General features: G+C 46.5%; 2 protein-coding genes across 5 annotated transcripts; both read right to left on the bottom strand.

Moving 5' to 3' along the window:
• Nucleotides 1–45: 45 nt before the first annotated feature.
• Nucleotides 46–13508, bottom strand: chd1l (chromodomain helicase DNA binding protein 1-like). Of its 4 annotated transcripts, XM_048999193.1 has the most exons (25): nt 13225–13461; nt 12672–12784; nt 12379–12485; nt 11489–11603; nt 11257–11288; nt 10989–11070; nt 10728–10890; nt 10289–10444; nt 9691–9783; nt 9511–9607; nt 9262–9335; nt 8945–9055; nt 8652–8766; nt 7882–8035; nt 7620–7794; nt 7304–7446; nt 5854–6017; nt 4940–5136; nt 4649–4747; nt 4495–4565; nt 3585–3699; nt 2079–2187; nt 1758–1978; nt 1434–1516; nt 46–748 (listed from the first exon to the last, which is right to left on the bottom strand). In XM_048999193.1, the coding sequence occupies exons 1-25, from the start codon at nt 13316–13318 to the stop codon at nt 626–628; spliced, it is 3006 nt and encodes a 1001-aa protein (XP_048855150.1). In that variant the 5' UTR covers nt 13319–13461; the 3' UTR covers nt 46–625. The 4 variants fall into 4 exon arrangements, with proteins under 4 accessions (XP_048855150.1, XP_048855149.1, XP_048855152.1 ...); XM_048999192.1 differs by having other exon boundaries at nt 7620–8035; nt 13225–13500; XM_048999195.1 differs by lacking the exon at nt 12379–12485 and having other exon boundaries at nt 13225–13377.
• Nucleotides 13509–15958: 2450 nt separating this feature from the next.
• tbx19 (T-box transcription factor 19) lies at nt 15959–22979 on the bottom strand. The gene is made up of 8 exons (XM_048999321.1): nt 22713–22979; nt 21351–21615; nt 18936–19070; nt 18782–18843; nt 17847–17908; nt 17297–17476; nt 17080–17212; nt 15959–16218 (listed from the first exon to the last, which is right to left on the bottom strand). The coding sequence occupies exons 1-8, from the start codon at nt 22937–22939 to the stop codon at nt 15981–15983; spliced, it is 1302 nt and encodes a 433-aa protein (XP_048855278.1). The 5' UTR covers nt 22940–22979; the 3' UTR covers nt 15959–15980.
• Between the last annotated feature and the right edge of the window lie 1255 nt (nt 22980–24234).

Genomic DNA, 24234 nt, shown 5'->3' with positions numbered 1-24234 from the left:
GCTTTCGTAAGTTACAGCGGTGTTACCAAACAATTACTTTCAACATTTATGTGGCAATTTCCACAAACTGACCCATACTTTCGTCTTTATTTCAATACTCTGTGGATAGCAAGCAGGAAGCATTTGAAAGTTCTCAAGTCCAAACAAAATGCTTCGTTAGATGAGAATCTTTTACTAAATCACAAAGGCTGTTCCCTAAGAGGAGGGCAGTACAGCAAAGTGCAGTTACTGTCTGGTGTCTGCAGGATGAGTAAACAGGCTGTCCCCCCCCAGTCAGACTACCTGGCTGTGAATATGAGCAGATTCCAGTCGTCACAGGCCAATGATTAATATCCCATGACTGCTTATCTAGCAAACTCAGGCAATGCTATACATTATTCGACCAAAAGGATTAATTCCCACTAAGCATCTGGTCAAATCTTGTTTCTGTTTGAGCATCCTTATAAAATATAGAAAATTGGGGATGCATATCCATGTATATTTTGTGTGTGGAGGCCGCTATCCAAGGCTGTTTCCATTCAACATCCCCAGTCCTCCAGTCTCGCATGCTGAGACGTTCACGCTTCAGTCAGCTGAGGACGTGAGGGGTGCCAGATCGCTGCAGAACCTACACTGTGGTCAGAGGTCAGTAAAGCTCCAGGAGGAAGTGAGTCTCACTGACTCTCTTCTGCTCAGAGAAGCAGGTCTCCAGCCATGTCATCTGCACAGGAAGTGCTTGAGGATGCTGGTCCAGGAAGTCCAGCAGTTCCTAGAGAAATGCAGAGGAACATTAAGTAAGGAAGGTCCAAATTCTTGTCCAGGTCGCCAGGACAATATATTGCTGCTGTACTATTCTCCTGTCTGGCAATTTGATTAAATCCTGCTAGCCAACTATCCAAAGCATCCAAGAGATTTTTATAAAGCTTCCACAGGACACACACCTTGGGACATTTGCCGAAACTTTAACCAAGTCTAGAATCTAAACTTCCAAACTGTCCACCGTGACTAACAAGTCTGGCCTCCTAATCACCCTCTCTGTCCAGCTGGTGAATCCCACCCCTTTACCACCGCAGCTACTGTGTGGTGAGCGTACTGGCGCAGAATGGCTGCTGTCACATCACAGGGTGGGAGCTACATGGTGATGGTGGTTTAAGTGGCTAAAGTGGTTTAAGTGGTTAAAGTGCTATTCGAGTGCAACATTCATTCAACAACAAAAAAGGTAAATCACAGGGAGACCCAGAGCCAGTGTGCAAGGTTATCAGCTTAACCTTCATCAGGGCCTTCACCACTGCTTCACCTGAGGTTCCTGCTCGAGATCTCCATAACCTAAACCGCTCCACATTTGAAACTCCTCCCCAATGACGCTTGATGTTATGCGCCTTAACAGCTCGACATAGTTAAAGCCAAATGCTCCTTGTGAAATACACCAGTGTGAAAAGAATGTCCGTAGTCACCTGTTTGTGGACAGGACCCTCCACCTCAGCCACGATGTGCGTGACTTCCGAACTCATCATCTCGTGCACATCCCCATCGCATGTAGCGCGCTGTTAAGGTAAAACGACCCTAATAGATAACCAGTAGTTATGAAATGCCCTCCACTCCAAAAATTCAAGAACTGTATTGCCCAACAGTGCCTTGTCAAAACCAGATTTTGAAATCAAGATTAGTTAGCCTGAGACAAAAATAATAAAAAAAAAAACAAAACAGACAGTACAGCACAAGGAAAACTACAAGTCTATGATCTACAAAGTACCACATACCAGGCTTCAAAGGATATGCGATGAGGTGTCGTACCAGGCTCTTCCTGTAGGAGGCAGCGATATTGTAAAAGAAGACATGGATGCCATGCATGAAGTCTGCTAGGGCGGGGGGGCTCGGACCCTGGTCGTGCTTGGCAGCATCTGCGCCATGTGGGCTATTCGGGGAGGGCAGGGTTGCAGGTGACGGGGGCACATGTGATGTGGAGGGCACCTGCTTGGACACTCGGGAGTAGTAGTATCTATCGCAGGAACGTCAAGGGCTAGAAACGAGAAAGAGTTATTTCCCGAGGGCCGACAGGGCCTGGCCACGCAGATACGGGACAAGCCCAGCAAGGATACATGTATGTAGGGACGCCCCTAGAGGCCAGGTGCTTCCGGATCAGCCTCTCCGTGCCGTACCAGTTGAAGCCTTTTGTGGAATGACCAATCCTGGGGAGGTGGACACTAGCTGCCAAGGAAAAGGGGAAGCAGAACCACTGAAAAGGTCACTTCCATTTCTTGCTAGAGGGACATGCAGAAGATCTTGCTAGACATCTGGCTAGAAGACAGACAAAGACGACACCTGGGTAATGCGAGCTGGGTCACAGCAATGCTGTGGGAACCAAGTCTAAATGCTAAACCCTTTTTATTAGTGTACATTCTTACAGCAGAAATGGGCGATTCCAGCTCAGCACAACTCGCTAGTCAGTCTACAAACCTGCTGTAAACATGGAGCTCAGATTTCACAAAGGCAGACTTCACTTTAATTACCGTGATTAAATTTAAGTGGAAGGCTTGAGTAAATATTCTGAATTTCACTGCGAAATTAAAGAATTAAATCATTTTTGGAAGTTTGTGCCCTGCGATAGACTGGCATCCCCTCCAAAGGGCCCCTAAACCTGTGCGGCTCGAGACAGGATCCAGGCCCCCTGTGACCCTGACATGCCGCTGGAAGGGGGCTGGATGGATAATTTCAGCAATGAATTTGTTTCCAGCAAATTATTTCTCCTATCAGTGCACTGGGAGTGACTAGAAAAAGCTCTGCACTGTCCAGTGCGACCTGTGTTCTAAGATCGCACAAAAATAGGACAGAGAAGCAAAGGAAAGATCAGCATGAACCCATCAGTAAGTGGGATCACTGGGTTTGGTTTCATTTCCCTAGGCAACAGCAAAAGCTGAGTCACACGGAGCTGTTATGACTCAGCATGTGGACAGAATGTTTAACCCCAGCTGAAAACAAACTACTGGACCTATTAGCTTCCAGCATCTGTCCCTGATAGGCCAGCATTTAATTTTTATATGTCTAGTCCAATCATATGTGACAGGCATTTAAAGCCAACATATGTGTGGAATCTAAAGAAGCACCCTGCTGTTACGTTTCAGAATGATTTATTTCTTGTTGTTATATAACCTCTGGATTGCCAATATGTCAGCTACTGGCCTCAAGGGCCAGAATGTCAAATTTTAATTATACTTAAGATGTTTAATCGCATTAAAGTCAAGTTCGTCTACTTCATGATATACGTGTTACTTGTCAAAGAGCTAATTCAGACACATAAATTTTTGTTGCTAGCAAAACGTATACAAATTCATCGTAGGTGTTATGGGGAACTGGCAAGGAACCTTCGCTGTTTGACTCATACATCGTGTTGAGGTCTCATTTAGACATTTAATTAGGATCAATTACCAGAGAGATCCAGCAGAAAGCATTAAAGGGGCATGCAAAAATAACATCTTTATCAGAAGACGTGCCAGCCTTCATTAAAATGAGCCCCTCAGTACTTTAAGTGGTCAACTACTGATAGGTAGATGAAGGAAGCTGAGGGTCGGCCAAGGCCGTAATCTTTGTGATAACTGGGCACATACCTTTGTTCCGCTTGGCCACCTTGTATATCTTCTTCAAGCTGTCCCCCAGGGCAGAGAGCCTGATGCCTGACAAGTTGTTGGACCGGTCTCTCTGCTGAGCTATGACGAGTGCCAACTGGAAGGGGGACCCCACAGAGTGCACATGCCTAGGTTAACCTGCACCCACACTAACACACCAGCCTGCCCCCACTTCACAGCACCTTTTATCATGCAATGGGCATCAGGAGGGCTGAAATGTTAACATGATGATGAAGACTGCAATGAGAACAGCTTTAGATCAGGACCTCCCCCCCGCCACTGCATACCATGCTGTCACGCAACACGGGCAGAAATTCATTCATTATCAAAACCATGTGTGGAACTGGATGCCAGACATACTAGGGCTGGGCGATGCACCCTAAAAATGTTGTTATCACAATTTCACGATATCAATATTTATCATCATATTTTAAAATTCATATACAGGAAACACTAAGATATGATAGGTAGTTTTAAGTTTCTGACTATGACCAAATTGTTTTACTAATAGTCATGGAGCATGTGACAGGAAAATCACACTAACTCATACCTTGATGAATTTGTTTAAAAATGATGCCGTAATAAAAGCTATGGATAAAAAAGTATGCCTACTGCCCTGCTCCTTAGAATCGATAAACCCGATAGCTGTAGTTCTCCAGTGTCTGAGGGTTAATGCATCTCAGAAGCTGATGAACTGGAACAACTATTTGCACTAAAATACAGGATTGTTGATTTGCCGATTTAAAATGACAAAATATGTTTTCCATTTTATAGCATTTCACAACCAACATGTATGTCTGTTCTGTGCAACCTGCTTGATCATGATCATACCGCATCAGAGCACAGGGACAGGATGTGACTTGCATGACTATGACTCAGACGTGACACTCACTTGGTCTTGCCCATCCATCCTGGACTCCTTGTCATCAATAGGGAACAGCAGTACGTGGCCCAGCTCCAGGTCTGAAACACAAACATGGACACCATCAAACCAGCAGGGCTCTCCGGAGAGCCGGCCCCTATCGCCTGCAGAAGGCTTCCCCCACCTTTCATTTCTCCAGCCAGCTCGTACTGCTTTCGGGGCTGATCCGACCGGACCTCCAGCGCCGTGAAAAGCCCACCACGCCCCCAGTGCCCAGAGTCATCTGCGGAAGTCAGAGAGTGAGTATTCCCCATGAACTACGCATCAAAAATGCCTAAAAACTGATGGAGTCTGCAGCAGCACGCGATGTGGCCCACACAACGAGCGCCCACAGAAAGTGGCAAGAGATGAATCAGGGCCATAACCGAAGGGCAAGGTTGGGATCAGTAGGCACAGAACCGAAGGGGGCCCTTACCAACACAGTGCACGATTATGGCGTCCTGCTGGGCAGCGTGGGGGTGAGTGACATCTCCTAGAACGTAATGGATGTCAGTCCGGTCTGAATCCACAGAGAAAATGCTGGCGACATCTTCCTCCTCATCCTGATCTTCTTCACTGTCATCAGAAGGCAGGCACAGGGAACGGTAGCCACACGAATCCCACCACTCCATCCTGCAAACGGCCAAGGATCCGCTTAGCATCTGGAAGGCTGCTTCACATTTACACTTCACCTGCTCACAGAGTAGCGTCTCACTGGGGAAATCCTGCCACACGCTACACAGAGTAGCCCATTTGATCACAAGCCCATGCTCATTACCGTCATTGATGTTAAACTGCCTGGCAGTTTACAGCATATAGCCGCCCCTGTGATTTCAGCCAGCAGGGGGCACTAACGTTAACATAAACACAAAGCGGCGCCAAACAATCCAGTGGGTATGAAACACATCCTGCTCGCTTGCTAATGGTTTCTACAGATTGACATACTGAGGGCAACTGAAAGTCAAGAATGTTACTGCGACACCCAAGCGTTGAAAGGGACAGTGTGGGCAGTTGTTTACACTGTAAATCATTTGATGTTGGCTGACGTCACCGTCTTGCGCCGGGCTTGCATCTTCCCATGGCACGAATGGGACAGTCACCAAGGCTTTTGTTATTCTCGACTGCGTTAATACGTCATGTTTTTGGACGATTTGGCTCAAGCGACAACCAGGAGCAGCCAGGGGGTGACAGGCAGGGAGGGTTGCGGGGAAACTCCATCGCCGTGGTTTGACCACATCAGAGCAATAGAGTAGGGAAGGGGGGAGGCCAAGGTGAACGAGCAGCCCGATTCGGAGTTACGATTTCCCAGAAGCGGCTGAGCACCCCAGGGTCATGTGACCAGGCACTCACTTCCTCCTGCGCTGCTGCTCCTCCCGCAGTCGCTTCCTGTCCTCCCGCAGCTTGGCCTTCTTGCCAGCCGCCTCTTGCCGCTTTTGCCGCCTCAGCTCCAACTCCACCTCACTCAGCGGCCTCTTCCTGCGACTCGCAGTCATCAGGGGCCCAGAAAGGGAGACCTACGATGGAGGGGGTGGGAGCGCGATACTGATGTGCATGCATATTAGGGGTGTAACAATGCACCAAGGCACAAAATCATTCATTAAATGTAAAAGGATGAGGGCACGACAGTCATAATCTCAGTTCTGAGATTTTAGAGTGCTTTTCCCACTGTACCAGGTACCGTACTTTTGGTACTTTCCATTTTCCACTGACTCCCGGTCAAGTACCAGGACCAAAAGTTCTAGTATCCGAAGTACCAAAGCAGCGGGGGTTCGTTTTTTGGTACTTTGGGGTGGGACCTACAAACCTTGAACTGATTTTTTAAACATATACTAGATAACCTTGAAAAGGAATAATTATTGAAATTGTAATACTTGCTAAGTTTTGTTGTCTATGACAAAGTAAAAATAATATAATGTCTGGACACTATGAAAGTATGAAAAAGCCTGATCTCAACCCAGATGATTATCGCGGCCTTGGCAACGTGAGAACTGCATGTACATAACATGCGATGTTGGTCTTACTATCGCACATCACCCTGCCCTACAATTTACTGCACCCATTTTTAGAATTCAGCACAAAATCCCCCACCTCGTGTTGTCGTCATTCAGAGGCAGTACCAGTTTTTAACACCAGTGGAAAACCAACTCCTTGGAGCACCGTACTTGATACTTTTTCCAAAGTATGGTACCAGATGCAGTGGAAAAGCAACCTTATTTTTGCATTTTGCACTGGGGTCTGCAGAATAAGGAAGAAGCTGTAAAAAAAGGTTTGAAAACAGCGTACATGCCTAAAAAGTAATAAGAATCGTTAGATCTTCGTTTGTTTTCAGTCTCTGTTGAATATATTGTGAATACGCATATACCCAATACGCATTACCTCACATATACTGACACGCACGCACAGATGCATATGTAAACTTTACTCCAGACTCACATACACACAACACATGGCTTTCCTAGAAGCTCCAGGAGCCTCCAAACATGGCAGGCTTGGAATTCCCACAGCCGAGCCAACCATTCCGGCAACACTACGCTTCCCATCACATCAACAACGCCAAAGGACTTGCAAAGTTAGGGGCCTTAGCCATCTCGGTTAAATTATTACAGCCTCGATGACAGAAAAACAGCATCCTGTACACACGGTCACACAATGCGACTTAGAACAAGCTGTTTTCAAACGATTACATTGACTGAAACAAAAACCGTATTTCATCACGAGTTCCCCAAAAAATCCTGACCTCATCCTCGGAACACATGACCCGTCAGACAGCTGCTTGTGCACCAGTGGCACAGAAGCTCACCCCAGGCTTGCAGCGCAGAGCTCGCCCCTCCTTCTCCGCCACTGCCAGCCGCTCGTCCAGAAGGCACTGGAAGCTCTTCTGGTCCTCGGAGCTGGGGACCCGGGAGTAGTCCCTTCCCTCGTAGACGTACATGTGTTCTGGAACTGACAGTCCTCAAAGTTTACATTATAGCTCTGATAATAGTACAAACTCAAATGTAAAACACAGAATTCATCCCTAAAAGTGGGGAGATTAATTTAGTTACTGGTCTGGATTATGGCTGCTGGTGTGAATATTACCAGTGTCCTTCGACACTCCTGTAATTGGCTGATCTCACCTTGGCTTTCAGAGACCGACCCCTCCTCTTCCTCGCGTGTCTCCATAGGCTCCTCATCATCGACCCACTGCCCGTTCTCGGTCCGTCCCAGGATGAGTCCCAGGTCCACATTTTGCACTGAGCTCTCCTCTGACGCCAGCAGCTTGTCCACCCCAAATTTGAGAATCTCACTTAACTGGGACACACAGTAGGCCTTTAGTGGGGTGAGAAGGAGGGCAAAGGAAAGGGAACCAAAGGTTCTAGTCGGGGCCAGTATTCCCACCTGGAGGCCGGTATCTGCAGACTGGGCCTGGCTAAGACGGGAGAAACGGCCTTCCTCGATGACCGTGTCAGTGAGACGCAGTTTGGACACCGCTCTCGTGTACACCATCTCCTCCACCGTATTTCTGGCCAGCAGCCGGATCACTTTCACAGCCCTGCGAAGTGATACGAGAAACGGCTGGGAACAGCAGGTGGTATTGGCAGTGCACACATGCACACACAGAAATCTTGGAAACTTGGGGAAGTTGATGCTAACAAACACTCTTTTAAAGGAGCTACACTTGTGCTTACTGGCATTGGACCTTAACAGATACTCAAAGAAACACAAAGGTTTGACTGAATGTAGTCAAGAGATAGCCACACCAAAATGCTAGAAAGATCACTGCTGGTGGACCTCAAATTCACTTCATCCCCGAATTCAAATTCAAGAAATCAAAACCCCCGCGACCCAGTAGGATAAGCGGTTTGGAAAATGGATGGATGGAAGAAATCAAAACCATTTCTAAGTAACGGTAATTCAATGGGCCTTACGCATGCTATGCAAACATGCAGATGAATTAATCAGGACCCAAAGGCTAGAGGAGGCATTTCAGCAGCAGAGCAGAAGCTGACATTACAGAACAGAATGTAGCATTTTCTCTCCATCACAGAAAAGGGATTTACAAGCTTCCGGACATTAGCAACGGACAGCCGGGAGACCAAGGCCCCGTGTGAGCGGTAGGTTACCTCTCGCACAGCCCTGATCCGGAGACGGGTCATGCAGTCATTTACCTTGTCTGGCCGATCCTGTGGGCTCGGGCGGCAGCCTGCAGGTCGTTCTGTGGGTTGAAGTCGCTGTCCATGAAGATCACGGTGTCAGCGGCCGTCAGGTTCATACCAACACCCCCTTAAAGGCAGGGCAAATCACAGCCAATCACAGAAAGGGCATCACAGTGAACCACACCCATTAAAGCGTAGTGAGACTGGCTTTTTCCTTTCTTAAGCTGGGAGCTCATCACTGGTCTCTTTGGTCCAGTTCCTCGTATGGGAACTGGGATGAACGAGGATGGCTGGCACTGGCTCACCTGCTTTGGTGCTGAGCAGGAAGACGAAAACATTCCTGTTGCTGAAGTTCTTGATAGCCAAGTTCCTCTCCTCCCCACGGACAGACCCATCTAGGCGCTCATAACTATAATCTGAGGGTTTGTGGTAATTAAAATAACTAAAGTAAACAAACATTCAGCAACCAAGTGCTCAAAGAACCACAAACTAATACTTATATTAAAGTCTCTACATCGGCAAAGAAGCCATATTAAGCTGATAACCCTAAGGAACAGATTAGACTGATCCAATGACATTGTGCTGCATGGTAATTAAATGGAGGGAGAGGAACTCCATGTACCTCTGTACTCCATGTAATCCTGCAGTATGTCCAGCAGCCTTGTAAACTGAGAGAACAGCAACACACGGTGGCCCCTGTAACACACACCAGACTGTTCATGAGAACAGTCATCCATATTTGTCCACAAACCTCAACACTGTGCCATATTTCCACCGCTAACATCGCCCACGTGTCACGGTAGATGACAAGCACGCAAATGCAGCACTGTCATTCAAACAGCAGAGGGCACCAGCTTGCGCATGGACTGACCCCTGGTGCAGGGACTCCAGCATTCTGTCCAGGAGGTGAAGCTTCCCGCTGGCCTCTACCAAATGTTCCCCCATTTCGAACGGTTCAGGCTCCACACCTGAAAACAGACATGACCTCCAGGGTACAACATGCGCCTCACACTGCCCAGTGTCAGTAGGGCGAGGGTCGGGTGGATCTTACCGTCAAACAGGTAAGGGTGACTGACACACTTTCGCAGATGCATCAGTATGTTCTGTAACCTAGTCTTGTTGCCCTGCTCATCCTCAAATGCATCTGTGGAGAAAGATGCCACCCGTTGCATTATGGATAAGATCGAAGTGAGTCTCCTACAAATCGTGGGTGAATCTCAATGTCAAAAACGCAAAGACTGTTCCTTCCAAGCATGGACTTCAGGCACAATGAACCATGAGATTGGTCTCGGCTGCTGAGGATGAACATCCGACATATCCTTGATATTGGGGACAGAGCAAGACCAACATCTGTGGCTGTTTACCGGTATCTGTACTTGCGTTCTTAGTATTGGAATTGGTCTTTGGCAATGGAAGGTGACGTAAAACGGGTTCAGGAGAACACAAGTACGGTCAAGTACGCATACTGAGATTCACCCCATGACTGCCACTGAAACCAATATTCCCAAAACATGCGTACTGTACAGGGTAAGCCGTGCCCAAGTGCCATACAACCCAAGCAGAAAGGAACTTCACATATGATTAAAAGAGCAGAGAACTATGATCTTGCTCCTTAAAAAAAATACTCATGCAGCTTCAGACAGCCTCACCCAGGTCCCTCATGAGGATGGCTCTGTAGTATTTCTTCTGCAGGGCAGACATGCCGTGATAGACCACCAACTCTGTCTTCTTGGGAAGCTCGGTGGCTACCTCTGCCTTGACCCTGCGGAGGAGGAAGGGCTGGAGGATGCGGTGTAGCTCGCTGGCTGGGGGCGGTAAGGTCATATACACAAAATGCAGTCACTCTCTTAAATACAGACTAGGAATTCCTAAAAACCGAGGGAGTGGTTTTGTACGAAGTTAAGCAAATGCCAGTTGGCTAACGTGAGAATGTGGTGAATTGTGACTGCTACTAGCTAATTACAGATTAAATCTGTATGAAAATTCCTTATGTTAGATGTGATGCCAAATGGGATTGCAAAATGTACAACGCATCACAGACGGTGGACGGTGCCAGGAACGCAAGGCATCGCAGGCCAACAGCCATACCTAGTTTGGGATCAGCCTCCACCTGTGCATAGGAGCTGATAAAATCATCAGTGTCATTCTCGGGAAAAATGCTGGGCTGAATGAAGCTGAGCAGGGAGTAGACCTCTGCAAGATTATTCTGGATGGGTGTCCCTGTCAGGAGCACCTTGAATCCAATGGAGAACTGTAGAAGGAAGGGTTAAAAAACAGATGCCCCCCCATCACAATCAGAGCTGCATACTGAGCCAAGTCCAAATGGACACAAACAGGGTGGAAAATCACCTGTGTCAGAGTTCTGTGCAGCAGGGAATTCTGGTTCTTCAGCCTGTGAGCCTCATCCACCACCAGGACTTTCCACTGCCACCTACCAGGCCAAGGGCGCAACTCTCAGACGGTCCCATCACCTTCCTGTCTCTAGACTTCCATGTCACGTGGACACGCCGCATGACTTTGCTACCACATCCCATCTCATTGTCCACTAACTTTCACTGCCCGTTTGCTGGGAAACTCCTCACTACATTTCCGGCTTTCAGAATAATAGCAGACTTACCTTTCCAAGAACGATGAATCTTTTAAGCACAGCTGTAAACATACAAAAAGAAAATATATAACAAGCTAAAGTGTATTTAGCCTATTTACAGGAAACTCTAGTAAATAACTTCAAAACAAACTAGCACCCTACAGTCTTCAGGCAGTCAGAGAGGCATTTTCCCTATACAGGAATGGACCAGGTGTATCTCAGAGAGAAGCATGTTCAGCGTCGACATGACCTGGACCCTGACCTCATACGAGGTGAGCAGCACATGGAAGCTCCTGCCTTGGATTAGCTCCCGCCTCAGCTCTGCCCTGGCCTCCTTGTCCCCAGTGTAACACACCACCACTAAACCAGGAGAAAACCTGAAGAGAGACACACACAAAAACTTTCAACAGCAGAAAAACAGCATGACTTTTTTTTTTTTTACACTTCAAGACATCAGGCCTCTATCTGCTTTACTACCTTCCAGAGTACAGACATATTCTTAAGGATTCTTAAGGCTTAATTAGCATCACTTTTCGCTTTAGCTGAACCTTTCTATTCATACAGTGACCTAATGCGTGGTCTTGTCTAGGTAGACTGGGTTACACTGGAGGGTCAGGCCCTATCCACTGCTGGGAACTGTGGTCTTACTCCTGCTGAAGGGGATACATCCAAAATATGCCGTTTAGTGTGCAAGGCACTCAGGGGTCTTGTACACAGAGTGTCTTTTACTGTTTTGATTATAATGGTGTATCACACTCGCCACCTAGTGGAATCAACTGAGTTTACATTAAATTTATTAAGTAGATGATCTTATTCAAACCCAAATACATTTGAAGAAAGAAGCCAGTCACTGCAGCAACTGTGGATTAGGGGCATCACTCAGGGGCCCAACAGGGACATTACACTGCTGACCAAAGGATTTTAACAGTGACCTTCCAATAACAAGCACAGCCTTCTAACTTGCTGAGCCACAACGGAGTTATGTGTACTACACAAGAAACACAATATTGTTCCTCCTATAAAAAAAAAAAAAATGATGGGACAGAATGGTTTGTCAAGGATTATACAAAACCCAATGAACAGCTTCTGAATGGCAGTAAGTGTTCCCCAGCCTTTCTCCGTGACCCTCTGTGAGGGCCATGCTTTGCTCACCGCTCCATCTCCTCCCTCCAGTTCTCCTTGACGGAGAGAGGACTCAGCACAAGAAAGGGTCCCTTGTGCCCCAGGTTCCCTTTCATGTACAGCAACAGGGCAATAGTCTGAGGAAATGGTAAAATAATAGTATATAGCGACAACAAGAACTATGCAATGGTTCCTTATCCCTATCGTGACTGGACATAATAGTTAAAAAAAAACCGTGATCGAGTCATGCAATGTGACGTCTGCTGACAAAAATACAAGCGAGGCGGGGCTGATGGCTGGGCTACATCCGGACAGCTACACACCTGACAGGTCTTGCCGAGGCCCATCTCATCCCCGAGGATGCAGCCGGTCTGGCTCTTCAGGCACTGCGTGAGCCACCGTACCCCGTCTAGCTGGTAGGCTCTCAGGTGGATCCCTAAAGGAACACGCTTTGGGCACTCATTCATAGCACGCCTTTCCAATCCAGTATACGGGGGTCCTTAAATCACGCGACTGTCGCGTTCTGGAAGCGCGCGCGTCTTAAAAATACTCCAAAAGTTATCACTTAAATATACATTTACAGTTTTGACATCATTTAGTGTTGGTGGCAGCACAGCAGAGTCGGATTAATGGAGCAAATTCAAACAGTAACCATTATTTCTGCAGCGCTGCCCTGGTTTTATTCGCTGTAAATGAATAACGTAGCCATGCGTTTAACTGATTATATTAACTTATATGTCTACTGTCCAAGTAGAGCATAGAGCTAATTAGTGGCGGCAAGTGTGGGGCGGGGGAGGGCGCCTACCCATAACCCACAGCTGTGTTGTTAGGAAAAAACAGCAAGTTATGGGCGGCTTTCTGCTACGAACTACGAACCTGTCAATCCCCATTTCTTCAGATGGTTCTCGGTTAGGTCTGAGGCCTTTTTCTCAGGTATGTTCCTCTGAATATCTTGAAGAAAGTTCGGCATGTTAAGGCTGCCGTTTCAGGGATACGTAATTTACAGCGCCCCAATCCTATAGCGAGCTCGCAGCTTCCGCGCGGAGGATTCCGCCCACCGCCGATCGGATAAGCTCGGCGAGGATCGGATTAAATCGGCTCAGTTCGCAGGTCTGAGTGGCTGTGTCATGTCCGGGTGAGGGGGGAGGGACACGCTTTATCACCATGACTGAGGTGCGATTCCCAAAAGGATAATGCTAGGTACGTTAGAAACTTATATTACTGGAACCATAGAACAGAACTGGCCGAACTATGTAAATTACTAACGGAAGCTTTTGGGAAACGCACCCCTGAGTAGGAGGAGTATTTGGAATGACAAGGGTTAATTACATCGATAATTTTACAAATTGGATCTTTGCTTTTAGAAGATTTCAGATACGCATACAATAATAAACGTATAAGTAAATTATGAGTTGTTATATTAGAGAATTTTCACCATGTTTCAACAATTTATTGAGTCTGTAGAGTGTTCAAAATACTGCGGTTCCGACTTAGGCCATCTATTTTAGTTGCAGTTTCCTTACGTAGGCCGTATTTTGTTCTGGTGACAAGTACGAAAAGCTTTGGTTCTGCTGCTGTTTTACTCGTATTTTTATTCATATGTTCAAAGGAGTGTAGACAGCTTATTTCCCCGAACAGATGCCCTCGCAAACACCTCCCACTACCAATCCACCAGTGGCGGTTTCTTTAAGACAAGAGGACAGCTGCGCTTCACCAAAAGAAAAGAAAACACGTAACATTCATATCACATAAATATAAGTTTGATGTCTGACAGTTTCCACGCGAAAGCAAACAGTGCGGCTGTGGACTGAAGTATTGTGCAAAACAACGCCACCTCTAGGTTGATGAAAGGAACTTCTGAGAAGGGAAACATTTTCTCCCTCAATAAGACTATAGATAATGTATTCCTATGTAGCAGGCCTTGTTGCTTACTAAATATTTTGGTCAGCAGCTGCCGCTGGATTGCAGAAACAAGCACTGCACATCCATCCATCCATTCATTCTCTATACCCGGTTTTAACTAAAGCTGGTTTACTATTACATATTATAGTAAGTTCATCGTTGACTGTGAGATTGTCCGTGTTAAATGTCACTGCAAGCAAGACAAATTCCTTAGACGTGAAATTAAATGGCCATTGAAACTCATTAATTCACTCACGTTCTCTGTCACTATTTATGTTCATTGTCTACCCACAAAATCTCTGATTAGCTGTAATAGGCTAAATAAAGATACGCCTACTTTGATTCGAGATCAAATGAGCCCTTGTGCGGGAAGTTGGTGTTGAGTATTTTTGTGCTTGACTTTCCCAGAGAGGTGGGAACATGCAGGGATGTGCAGCATTAATCCGATACTCAAAGCGCTGGGCTGAGTGCAAAGCCGTGTGCGTATGTGGACAGAAAGCGTCCGCCAACTTCATATCCACCGGGCTGACAGTTATTATTTCATTATGCACATGTGAAAACATCGAAGTGGCCCTTCTTGTGCCCATGATTAAAATAACATTTTCAAGAGGGTAAAAATATTATGGAGTTATAATTGGCTATCTCTTTATGCGTTGTTTAATGGCAAAAATAAAAGGCCCAATTTGGATAAGTGAAGCAGAGTGGTGAGGCAGCTCTGCACGACAGGCTTGGCAGCTCTGCAGCCCGCTGCTGTATTCCCAGACAAAGCTTCTGAATGAACCACCAGAGTGAATTTCAATGTGATGAACTTTTGTTTTACTTCCAAGTTCAGCCTCTCTGTCCACTGATCAAGCTCTGGTAGCCAGATGGGAATTCAGAATTAGCGCGACCATTTCAGAAAATCTGGATCTATTTACTGAGCCCAAAAGGTGAAAAGTGGCAGAAATACTAATATGTTTCTCTCAGTGCATCTTGAATGCATTCCAGAATATATTCATGTACACTGGCTGATAGTAACCTCATGGTTAAAAATGAGAAGAGGGAAATCCAAAAATGTTATGGGATGTTAGACTTCGTATCGTGATGCATGAGCACGTAGCAATTAACACATACTGAAGTCGTTTGCCTTTCGTGTTTCTTTTATTAAACAACACAATGTCATGCAGATTTTCACAGCAAATACATTATTTACACAGAAAGTTAAACCCTTTTCCAGTATTTTAGCTTCAAAAAAGAAACTTACGCCAGGAATTTTACAGTAATCAATGCATTAGGATTTATACGTGACCATCACAAGTAGCTATGTACATTAAGCTGTTTTTGATGGTGTGTGGTACTGCGAGACACGTGTTACGGCTGAAAATAGCTCTGCGGAGTTTGCATAACGCTTCACAAACTTAGTCACATGACTAAGGCACATCACACAAAGTTACAAGCTCACAATTTGATTGTCCAAAACCACAGCAGAGAGGTCTGGTACAGTGAATTGATAGCAATCTGAAGAGAAAAAAAAAAGAAAATAGACATTTAGGCCGAGAGCAACATTTATAACTCGCTTTGCCACTGATAGCATGAATAGCAAAAAAGTGACCAGTGTTTTGTCCTCAGCTTGGCAGAATAATACGCGTTCATAAAAATCAAAACACATTCATCCATTTATGCCAAGTTACTAGGTAGACGGAGGCTAAGGTCCACGGGAGGCAAGCCCCTGAGATATCCACTCATGTCCTTCAAAAGGAATGGGCGGAGACTGTGGCCCACCCAGCCCCACCCAGCCGAATGTGACCGTGCTGCTCCACCACCGTTTCTGTGCCTAATTGGGCGTGACCCTGCAGCAGAGAGCCTGGTGAAGAGGAGGCGGGACTCCGGTCCGCATGCAGCCCCTGACCTTGGGAGCAGCTTACACTGCCTCCTACTGGCCCAGGGTTGACATTGCAGCTGCTCACTGTCCACAGGCACGGATACTGGCTGGAGCAGAAAGCATGTGACATATTTTGAAACATTTAAACAAGGTGTGCAAAAGGGGCATGCCGGGGGTGCGGGGAGTACGCCAAAATAAAATTTATGCTTGGTGGGGGGGTCCCATGATCCAGATTATACTGTGTTTAGGTCCAGAGCCAATTGAGTAACTCTGATATAGCCGTCAGACTTACCTTCACGTTCATGACAATTACTCAAAATAATAAGGTGCAGTGGTTAGCACTGTTGCCTCACATTTCTGGGACCAGGGTTCGAGTTTCTGCCATAGTTGTGCCCAAATTCAGGGGCTGAATTCAAAGACCACATGCATCACAGTCACACAACAAGGCTGTTCCATTTCAAAGGCTCCTGCCAATGTGGTCTGGGAATGCATGAGTATACCAGCCTAATGTATCCCAAGATTCATTGCACACACCTCCAATGGACACAGCCTATAGTTATATAGATTGCATCCTCTGAAGGATGCAGTCCCTGAATTTGGACACAGCCCTTGTGTGGCTGTCCCTGCATGTTCTTCCCTTTTCATCACAGAGTTTCCTCCAGCTACTCTGGACCCCCCCCCCCCCCTACAGGTTAATTGGAGTTACTAAATGACTGATGTGTGAGTGTGCTCTGTGATGGGTTGGCGCCCCATCCTGAGTTATTCCCTGCCTTGCAACTGTAGTCTCCAGACCCCCCCCCCCCCCCCCGTGACATTGAATAGAATAAGCATTTACAGAAAATGTATGGATGATGGTATGTTTTCAAAGGGGGTAGTTTCATCACTTTTCCTCACAGGATGGATGGCATCCACATGCCTTCCAAGCCCTGGACGTCCATGCGGCAGATCTCTGACAGGCTCCCACTGACCTGCTACTTCCGGGTGTGGAGGGTGTGGCAGAGACTGGCAGCATGCTGTGGTGGGCTGATGGAGACAGGGGGGTCCAGTTGTCATGTCCGGGAAACACCTGCAAGCCTCCAGGACTGGCCTCTGACAGGGACACTGAGTGACAGAGAGAGGGGTGGACAGACCATGCCAAGGACACCTTCCCGTGACTTCCCAGCACACCCCCGCCTGTCTGCCCACCTGAGCCATGGTTTCGATGGTGAATGTAGGAGGATGGGTAAGGGGTAGGCCGATGCCCCCGCAGCGGGGGGTAGCGCTCATACCCATGGGGTGCGGCAAGTGGCAGAGCCCCGCTGTAGGGGTAGTTAGCACTGCTGGGGGAGCAGAGACCGTCGGCGTTGGAGATCAGCCAGCCACCTACTGGAAATAGGGCCAAAGCTTCAGACGGGCGCTGGCTAATTAGCGGCAATTAACTCCGTCATTCATTCATTCACTTCTCTTCCAGGCACTGATAACCCATTCGTTATTAGCCGGATACTACACTGGCATGCTCGCTGCTGCACCCAATCGATGACATATAATTACACAGCCATTGAATATATATAATCTATATAATGAAAAACAGAAACCAAATCCATTTCAATCTTTTATGTCATGTGACTGCATTATTTCATCCAAAGTCACATTTGTTCTTCAGAAATCCGGAGCACCTACTACCCAGTAACACTAAGCATCTCACACACACACACACACACACACACACACACACACACAAAGAGCGGAGACTCACGGTGAGACAGTCCAACATGCTGGCCCTCCGCTGGAGCCTCTGCCAGGTTTTTGGGGTGGTTCCTGCAGAGAAGATGAAGAGACTCATGTTTCCCACTGAAACTACCAAGTCGTCGGTAACAGAACAGAAACATTCCAGCCGTTACCCGAACTGCCAAATGTCTTCAAACTGATTCTGATCATACATAAAACATTAAATCAAACTCTGAGTGTACAGGCATGATGCTCTGACTCGCAGTGGGTGATATTTTTGTGATTAAACCAGCATGTGTTATTTTCCCCACTCCCCTATTCAACTTAAATTTGCATAGCAGGTTATTTGTACTAGAGTGGTTCACCCTCCTTGTACGTGCTGCGGCAGCCCCCCCAGTGGGACTTGAACTAACACCCATGAGGTTGCAATGCATGCACTTACCTACTGCACCATCTACGCCCCCCCCGACCACCCCCCCTACCAGGTAATGATATCAATGCAGGCCGGCATTGGAGAGGGAAGGGCCTCGTGCAAGTGGTGCGCTCGCGTGTGCACCATCGCCATGGCGGCTACACTTACCAACAAGCTGCCTAACAGCTCCACCACTTCCAGGCACTCGACACGCACTCACGTCCTTCACGCCACTTTCGTCCAGCGAGCCACTCCAGCACCCCCCCCGCCCCCCCCCCCCCTTGCCCACATGGAGCTTACCGAGCTGCGCAGCAAATCCTGAAGAGCTGGACGGCACTCGGGCCGTCGCAGGATTTAGAACGCTAACGTGATATGGAATGATTAAAAAAAAATGAACATGACTTGCCCTCCAGTCCTGTTAACTAATTCTTCAAATTTTCTAAAGTGGTTGCTATGAACAGCCAGTCGAGCTGGGTTTTCCACGGTGTCCACTCCCATTGGCCACCGAAAGCCAACTCACCGCTCCCATTGGCCACCGAAAGCCGACTCACCGCTCCTTGGCGTCCAAGAACGCCTTGGCGAATGGATTGTACTTAATCTTCAAGGCAGTGATCTTTAAGGATGGATAAAAGGAAACATTAAGCTTTGGCACCTGGGCATTCTGCAGTGGGAGGGGCAGGGGAGCTAGAAAACAGCAACGCTGACCTCCTCGTTCTGGTAGGCGGTGACAGCAATGAACTGCGTGTCTGCGAAGGAGATGTTGGTGACCATTCGGTGGTTTCCTCCGACTCTGACAATGTGGATCTGGGGCTCATACTTATGCAAGGAGTTGAGCATGATCTGTGAAAGAAGATTCGGGGGTATCAGTTAGTCTGTGTTCTGAGATTCCCTCTAAAGTCATGTGCTGTTCCAGAATTGTGATTTTAGAGACCTGTAAGCCACCCAATTTTTTCACCACCCAACGTGAGCAAGTTGTGGACAAATAGATCGTGGAATCGGGAACTGATGCTGAGAAACTCAGTAAAAGCAGAACATCTGGTAAATCTAAGAAATAAGTCTGATGCACGCTGGTCACATGGCTTGAGTTTTCATAAAATCCACGGCTGCCCCAGGTGTGACGCCAGACGGCCGCCAGCAGCACTTCTTCTCACCAGCGGGGGAGCCAGCGAGACAGGGAATGCAATACCACAATCCCCCAATTTAACAATTATCAGACCCCTGAAAAAAACAAACAGTTTTTCATTGTGATTGAGGCCTTTACTTCACCTTTCACATACAAATGACTAAAAAGAACCAGATACCCATCAGGGTAGATGTTTATTAGATTTTGTGGTCTTTGTTTATGTGTGTGTGTGTTTTGCTTTTTTCCCCTGAACATCTAAGGACTGGGGCTAAATTGACTCCACACTGAAAATAAAACAAGTAATTACCATAATGTACTACTAACCACTGCAATTATTTCATTTAGGACTGGTTCTCACTCAAAGTCCTGTGTGTTGCCAACACTGCATTTAATGTCAAAGAAAAGCAATGGGGGCGGGGGAGGCAGTGGGGGGGGGGCACTGTGGTACATGTAAATACCAACAATAATTTTGCTCTGAAGTCATACTTGAATAGAGCACACAGACCCCTGTAATGTGCCCTCTGAAAGCCGGGATGACTATATGAAGTACAGCTCTCTCTTTTTTAACAGCAGGAAGTCCATTAAATCCCAAAAGTGGTAATTAAGAGCTGTTTATTCCTGTTTACATGCGGGCCCTGGGGAACAAAGGGTCTCTATAGGTGAAGTGGCCTGAGAGGATCCCACTAATTGTATAAATGCACACTTGATATTTCCACAGGGCGAAGCCTGCGATTAGAGGCAGCCAGAGTCCCCTAAAAGCCGCGCTGCTCCATCTCCCTAAGAGCACCGATCTTTGGAGGAGTATCAAAGGTGGGCCAAACACACTTCAAAGTAGTTTTCATATGTTAATGTTCCCACTGAACAATCTGGCCCAAAAAAAAAGACAACGGAAGGAATGTAAAGTTATAGGCTGAAGTTACATGCTACGTGTCAGCTGCCTGACATCCCTTAAACGGGTGGGGCCCCCTCTTACATACATGCCAGCATGTGAATCTTTCTAGAGGCTAAAAAAATCAATCTGGCTAATCTAAGAAGGACCACGATAAGGAGCTCCTCCTGACATTACAGAATCTGATCTGTTTACTAAGAGACTAGCTTGTTAGAGACATGAAAATGCATATGTCTTGCACGTGGTGCACTGCAAGCATGAATGTCTGAGTATTTCTGTGTATGCATTTCCGTTTCCCTGATTCTGAGGAGGTACAAGAACAAGAAAAGGCATATTTTTATATAACAGTATTTTTTAGTTTTCGGATCATTACACCGAGAATGCGTGTGCTGGAGACATAGCTGGTGTGTATCATGCGTGTGCGTGAGGGATAGCTGGTGTGCATGGTGAGTGTGCGTGAGGGATAGCCGGTGTGCATCGTGAGTGTGCGTGAGGCATAGCCGGTGTGCATCGTGAGTGTGCGTGAGGCATAGCCGGTGTGCATCGTGAGTGTGCGTGAGGGATAGCCGGTGTGCATCGTGAGTGTGCGTGAGGCATAGCCGGTGTGCATCGTGAGTGTGCGTGAGGGATAGCCGGTGTGCATCGTGAGTGTGCGTGAGGCATAGCCGGTGTGCATCGTGAGTGTGCGTGAGGCATAGCCGGTGTGCATCGTGAGTGTGCGTGAGGCATAGCCGGTGTGCATCGTGAGTGTGCGTGAGGGATAGCCGGTGTGCATCGTGAGTGTGCGTGAGGCATAGCCGGTGTGCATGGTGAGTGTGCGTGAGGCATAGCCGGTGTGCATGGTGAGTGTGCGTGAGGCATAGCCGGTGTGCATCGTGAGTGTGCGTGAGGGATAGCCGGTGTGCATCGTGAGTGTGCGTGAGGCATAGCCGGTGTGCATCGTGAGTGTGCGTGAGGCATAGCCGGTGTGCATGGTGAGTGTGCGTGAGGCATAGCCGGTGTGCATCGTGAGTGTGCGTGAGGGATAGCCGGTGTGCATCGTGAGTGTGCGTGAGGCATAGCCGGTGTGCATCGTGAGTGTGCGTGAGGCATAGCTGGCCTGTATCACCTGTCCTCCTCCATTCAGCTTGTTGGTCAGCTTGACCTTGCTGAAGGAGACAGGCGCTTTCATCCAGTGAGCTCCAAAGTTGGGAGAGTCGGGGTGGATGTAGACGCAGCTGTGACTGTGTGGCTCCGGCTTGCCTGCAGGGACCCACTCTCCGTTCACATACTTCCAGCGGTGGGTGTCGGCGGGGGCGAAGTCGAGCAGGATGGAATACATGGCATTGGGGTCCAGGCCGGACACGCTGACCTTCAGGACCGGGAACATCCTCCTGCAGAGAGCGCAGAGCCCCAGCGTTATAGGACACACTGCCAGTGCTGGTGCCGCTTACACCCCCCGAAGCAAATCATCTCCAGCTTTGTCTATTTGGACACTTTTGTATTTTTATAGGACACAGAAAAAAACATACAAAACAATTTGGAAGTGGATCTGTTTAAACAAATGGACACCTTCCCACCCACGGTGTGCAATGACCAGGAGATGAGTGACGGTCAAGCCCGCCGGGTAATCACTAAAATCAGATTCATTAGACACATATCCCATCAAACAACAGGCAATCACCCCGCTCTAGTATAGATGATCAGACAAATAACATATCTATGGTCATTTACACATTTAAAATGTATTTAGCATTGTTTCGATTTTTCGTCATCTGTCGCTGAAACTTTTTTCAAGTGATTTAATTAATAAAAAAACACGCCGTAGTTATTTTATAAGCAGCATTATTTTTACATTAAATGTCATTAAAAAACAGTCCTGTATAAAAATGAATTACAAAACATGTTTACGTGAGGCGTGTCCGGATTTTCGTAAACTACTCGTTCATGTCATTTTATTTATTTAAAAAAACCTATTTTCAGCCACGGCTATAATAAACTCAACAAAAATACATTATTCCTTACAGTCCAAATGGAAATCTTTACATTCACACTTTGTCTAAATCGTATTCATTATATAAATACTTACACAAATGTGCAGACATAACAGGCTTCATATTAAATTACATACATTCATTAAGTGAACAAATGCGCCTCCTTATCATAAAAGTTTTCGGTAGCTGATATTATTCATTATATGGTATCAAAAGTTAATGTTGGATGAATAGTTTCACCCACAAACACAAAAATGATTGAGGAACCAAGCGGCTCGCGCAATTGGTTTTGGTTATAAGTTTCACAAAAGTACAGCGCATATCCTACCCTTACGTATAGGCTTAATGGAAAGGCTCGTTCATTCTACTTTGTAATGCAGTTCATTTATGTATTAATTTGAATTAAGTTCGATATAAAGAAGACATAACATTTATCTGCATTTACAGCAATTTCGTATTCCAGAAAATCAACGGTCATACCGCATGCGCAAACCCACCTGCCGTTCTTAGTGACAATCATTTCATTAGTGGCATCCATGAATTTCTTCCAAAGCTCAGCCTCCTCCAGGCTGACCTTAAGCTGCTTCTCCGTGGGGTCCCCTTTCTCCCGGCCGGCCTGCAGCTCGCTCTCCACCACACTGAGGAGCCGGCTGATGCAGCATTCGCTGGTGCCGCTGCCACGGCCGCCGGTCGCCGCGTCGCCCATATTACTCTCCACCTTCATTGAATTATTGAACTTCTGAAGAAACGAAGTGGGCACTTTGCGGGAAAGCACGCACGAAAATAAAGGTACAAAACGGCGAGAGCAAAACTCAGTTTTCGTGTTTACCGACTAACTGTCCACTTTCTATTAGCACCGATTTGTTAGGATTTGGCGTTTTAATATTTAAATGATTTAAGCGCACATTAGGATGTTTCCCGAATATTTCCCAGTCAATGTCTTGATGCAATGAAAACCAAAAGCCACTTTAGGATAATGCCATCTACCTCTAGAGGGATCAGTCACATGATCGACAGCTGATTGACGGCAATTTTTTTCCACAAAACTTGCCCACTGAACAATTTGCGTGCTTAACACGTCTTCCGTTCCTCTCCTCTCTATTCTTTATAAAAGCGAAAGTAATAGGCTGCTGTAAAGACAATTTTATATCAGTCTCCGCGACTCAATTTGTGTGAGCACTACAGCCCCATAGATTTGTTTTAAAATAATACCTTGAAATGTACCAAGTCTAAGGAGGATAGACTTAAGTCCAAGACTTATATATAATAACCATTTGATATATTAAAGTTTGTCCATCCTTCTCTGCATTTTGGAAGTGAATAGCCAAGGGTTTTAGCGTCATTATATCCCGTCAGTCCTACTGACTCCCACATTCCTTGTCAGCTGCTCTTTTCCTAATAACTTGTGGTTTGATCAGCTGATTGAATATTATATTAAACAATAACTGCAGTAACCGCCCTTTGAACTATTTTATTATTTTGGATCCGAATCGGATCTTTTTTTCTTTTGATACTGTATTTATAGATATAGTTATTGATGCAGAGCCATTTGCCAGCAAAATTTGAGCAAAGTTTCAGCACTTTGGACAGGGGACCAGGCGCACTAGCCGCTCGTCTCTTCTTTTAACGTAAAACACAAGAATGGAAAAAATATTTTTCGCCTATATAAGAGGTTGTTTTTCTTACTCCGCCCACCATGCACCGTTTAATAAGAAATCTCCCTTCTTTCAGTTATGTCTAGACCGTAACATTTGCGTAAGACTTAAGGATTTAAAAAACACTTAATTGCCAAGCTCATTGAAATACGCGGCAACAAAACTAATAAAACAAGTTTAGTCATGAATAAAAAATAAAATTCTGTCGAAAATAAAGTGCGTGCGGATTGCGGCTTATGAGACAGGAGCAAAGTACGCCTCATAGTCACGTATAGGTGTGTAATAAGTGCACATCAAATCCGAAATTCATTAACAAAAAAAATGTGATTAGATGCGATCACTTAAAATTTTGGAATAATTTTAA

Source organism: Brienomyrus brachyistius, unplaced genomic scaffold, assembly GCF_023856365.1.
Source record: "Brienomyrus brachyistius isolate T26 unplaced genomic scaffold, BBRACH_0.4 scaffold44, whole genome shotgun sequence".
Classification (NCBI taxonomy): Eukaryota; Metazoa; Chordata; class Actinopteri; order Osteoglossiformes; family Mormyridae; genus Brienomyrus; species Brienomyrus brachyistius.
This window is presented reverse-complemented; position numbering and strand designations above follow the sequence as displayed.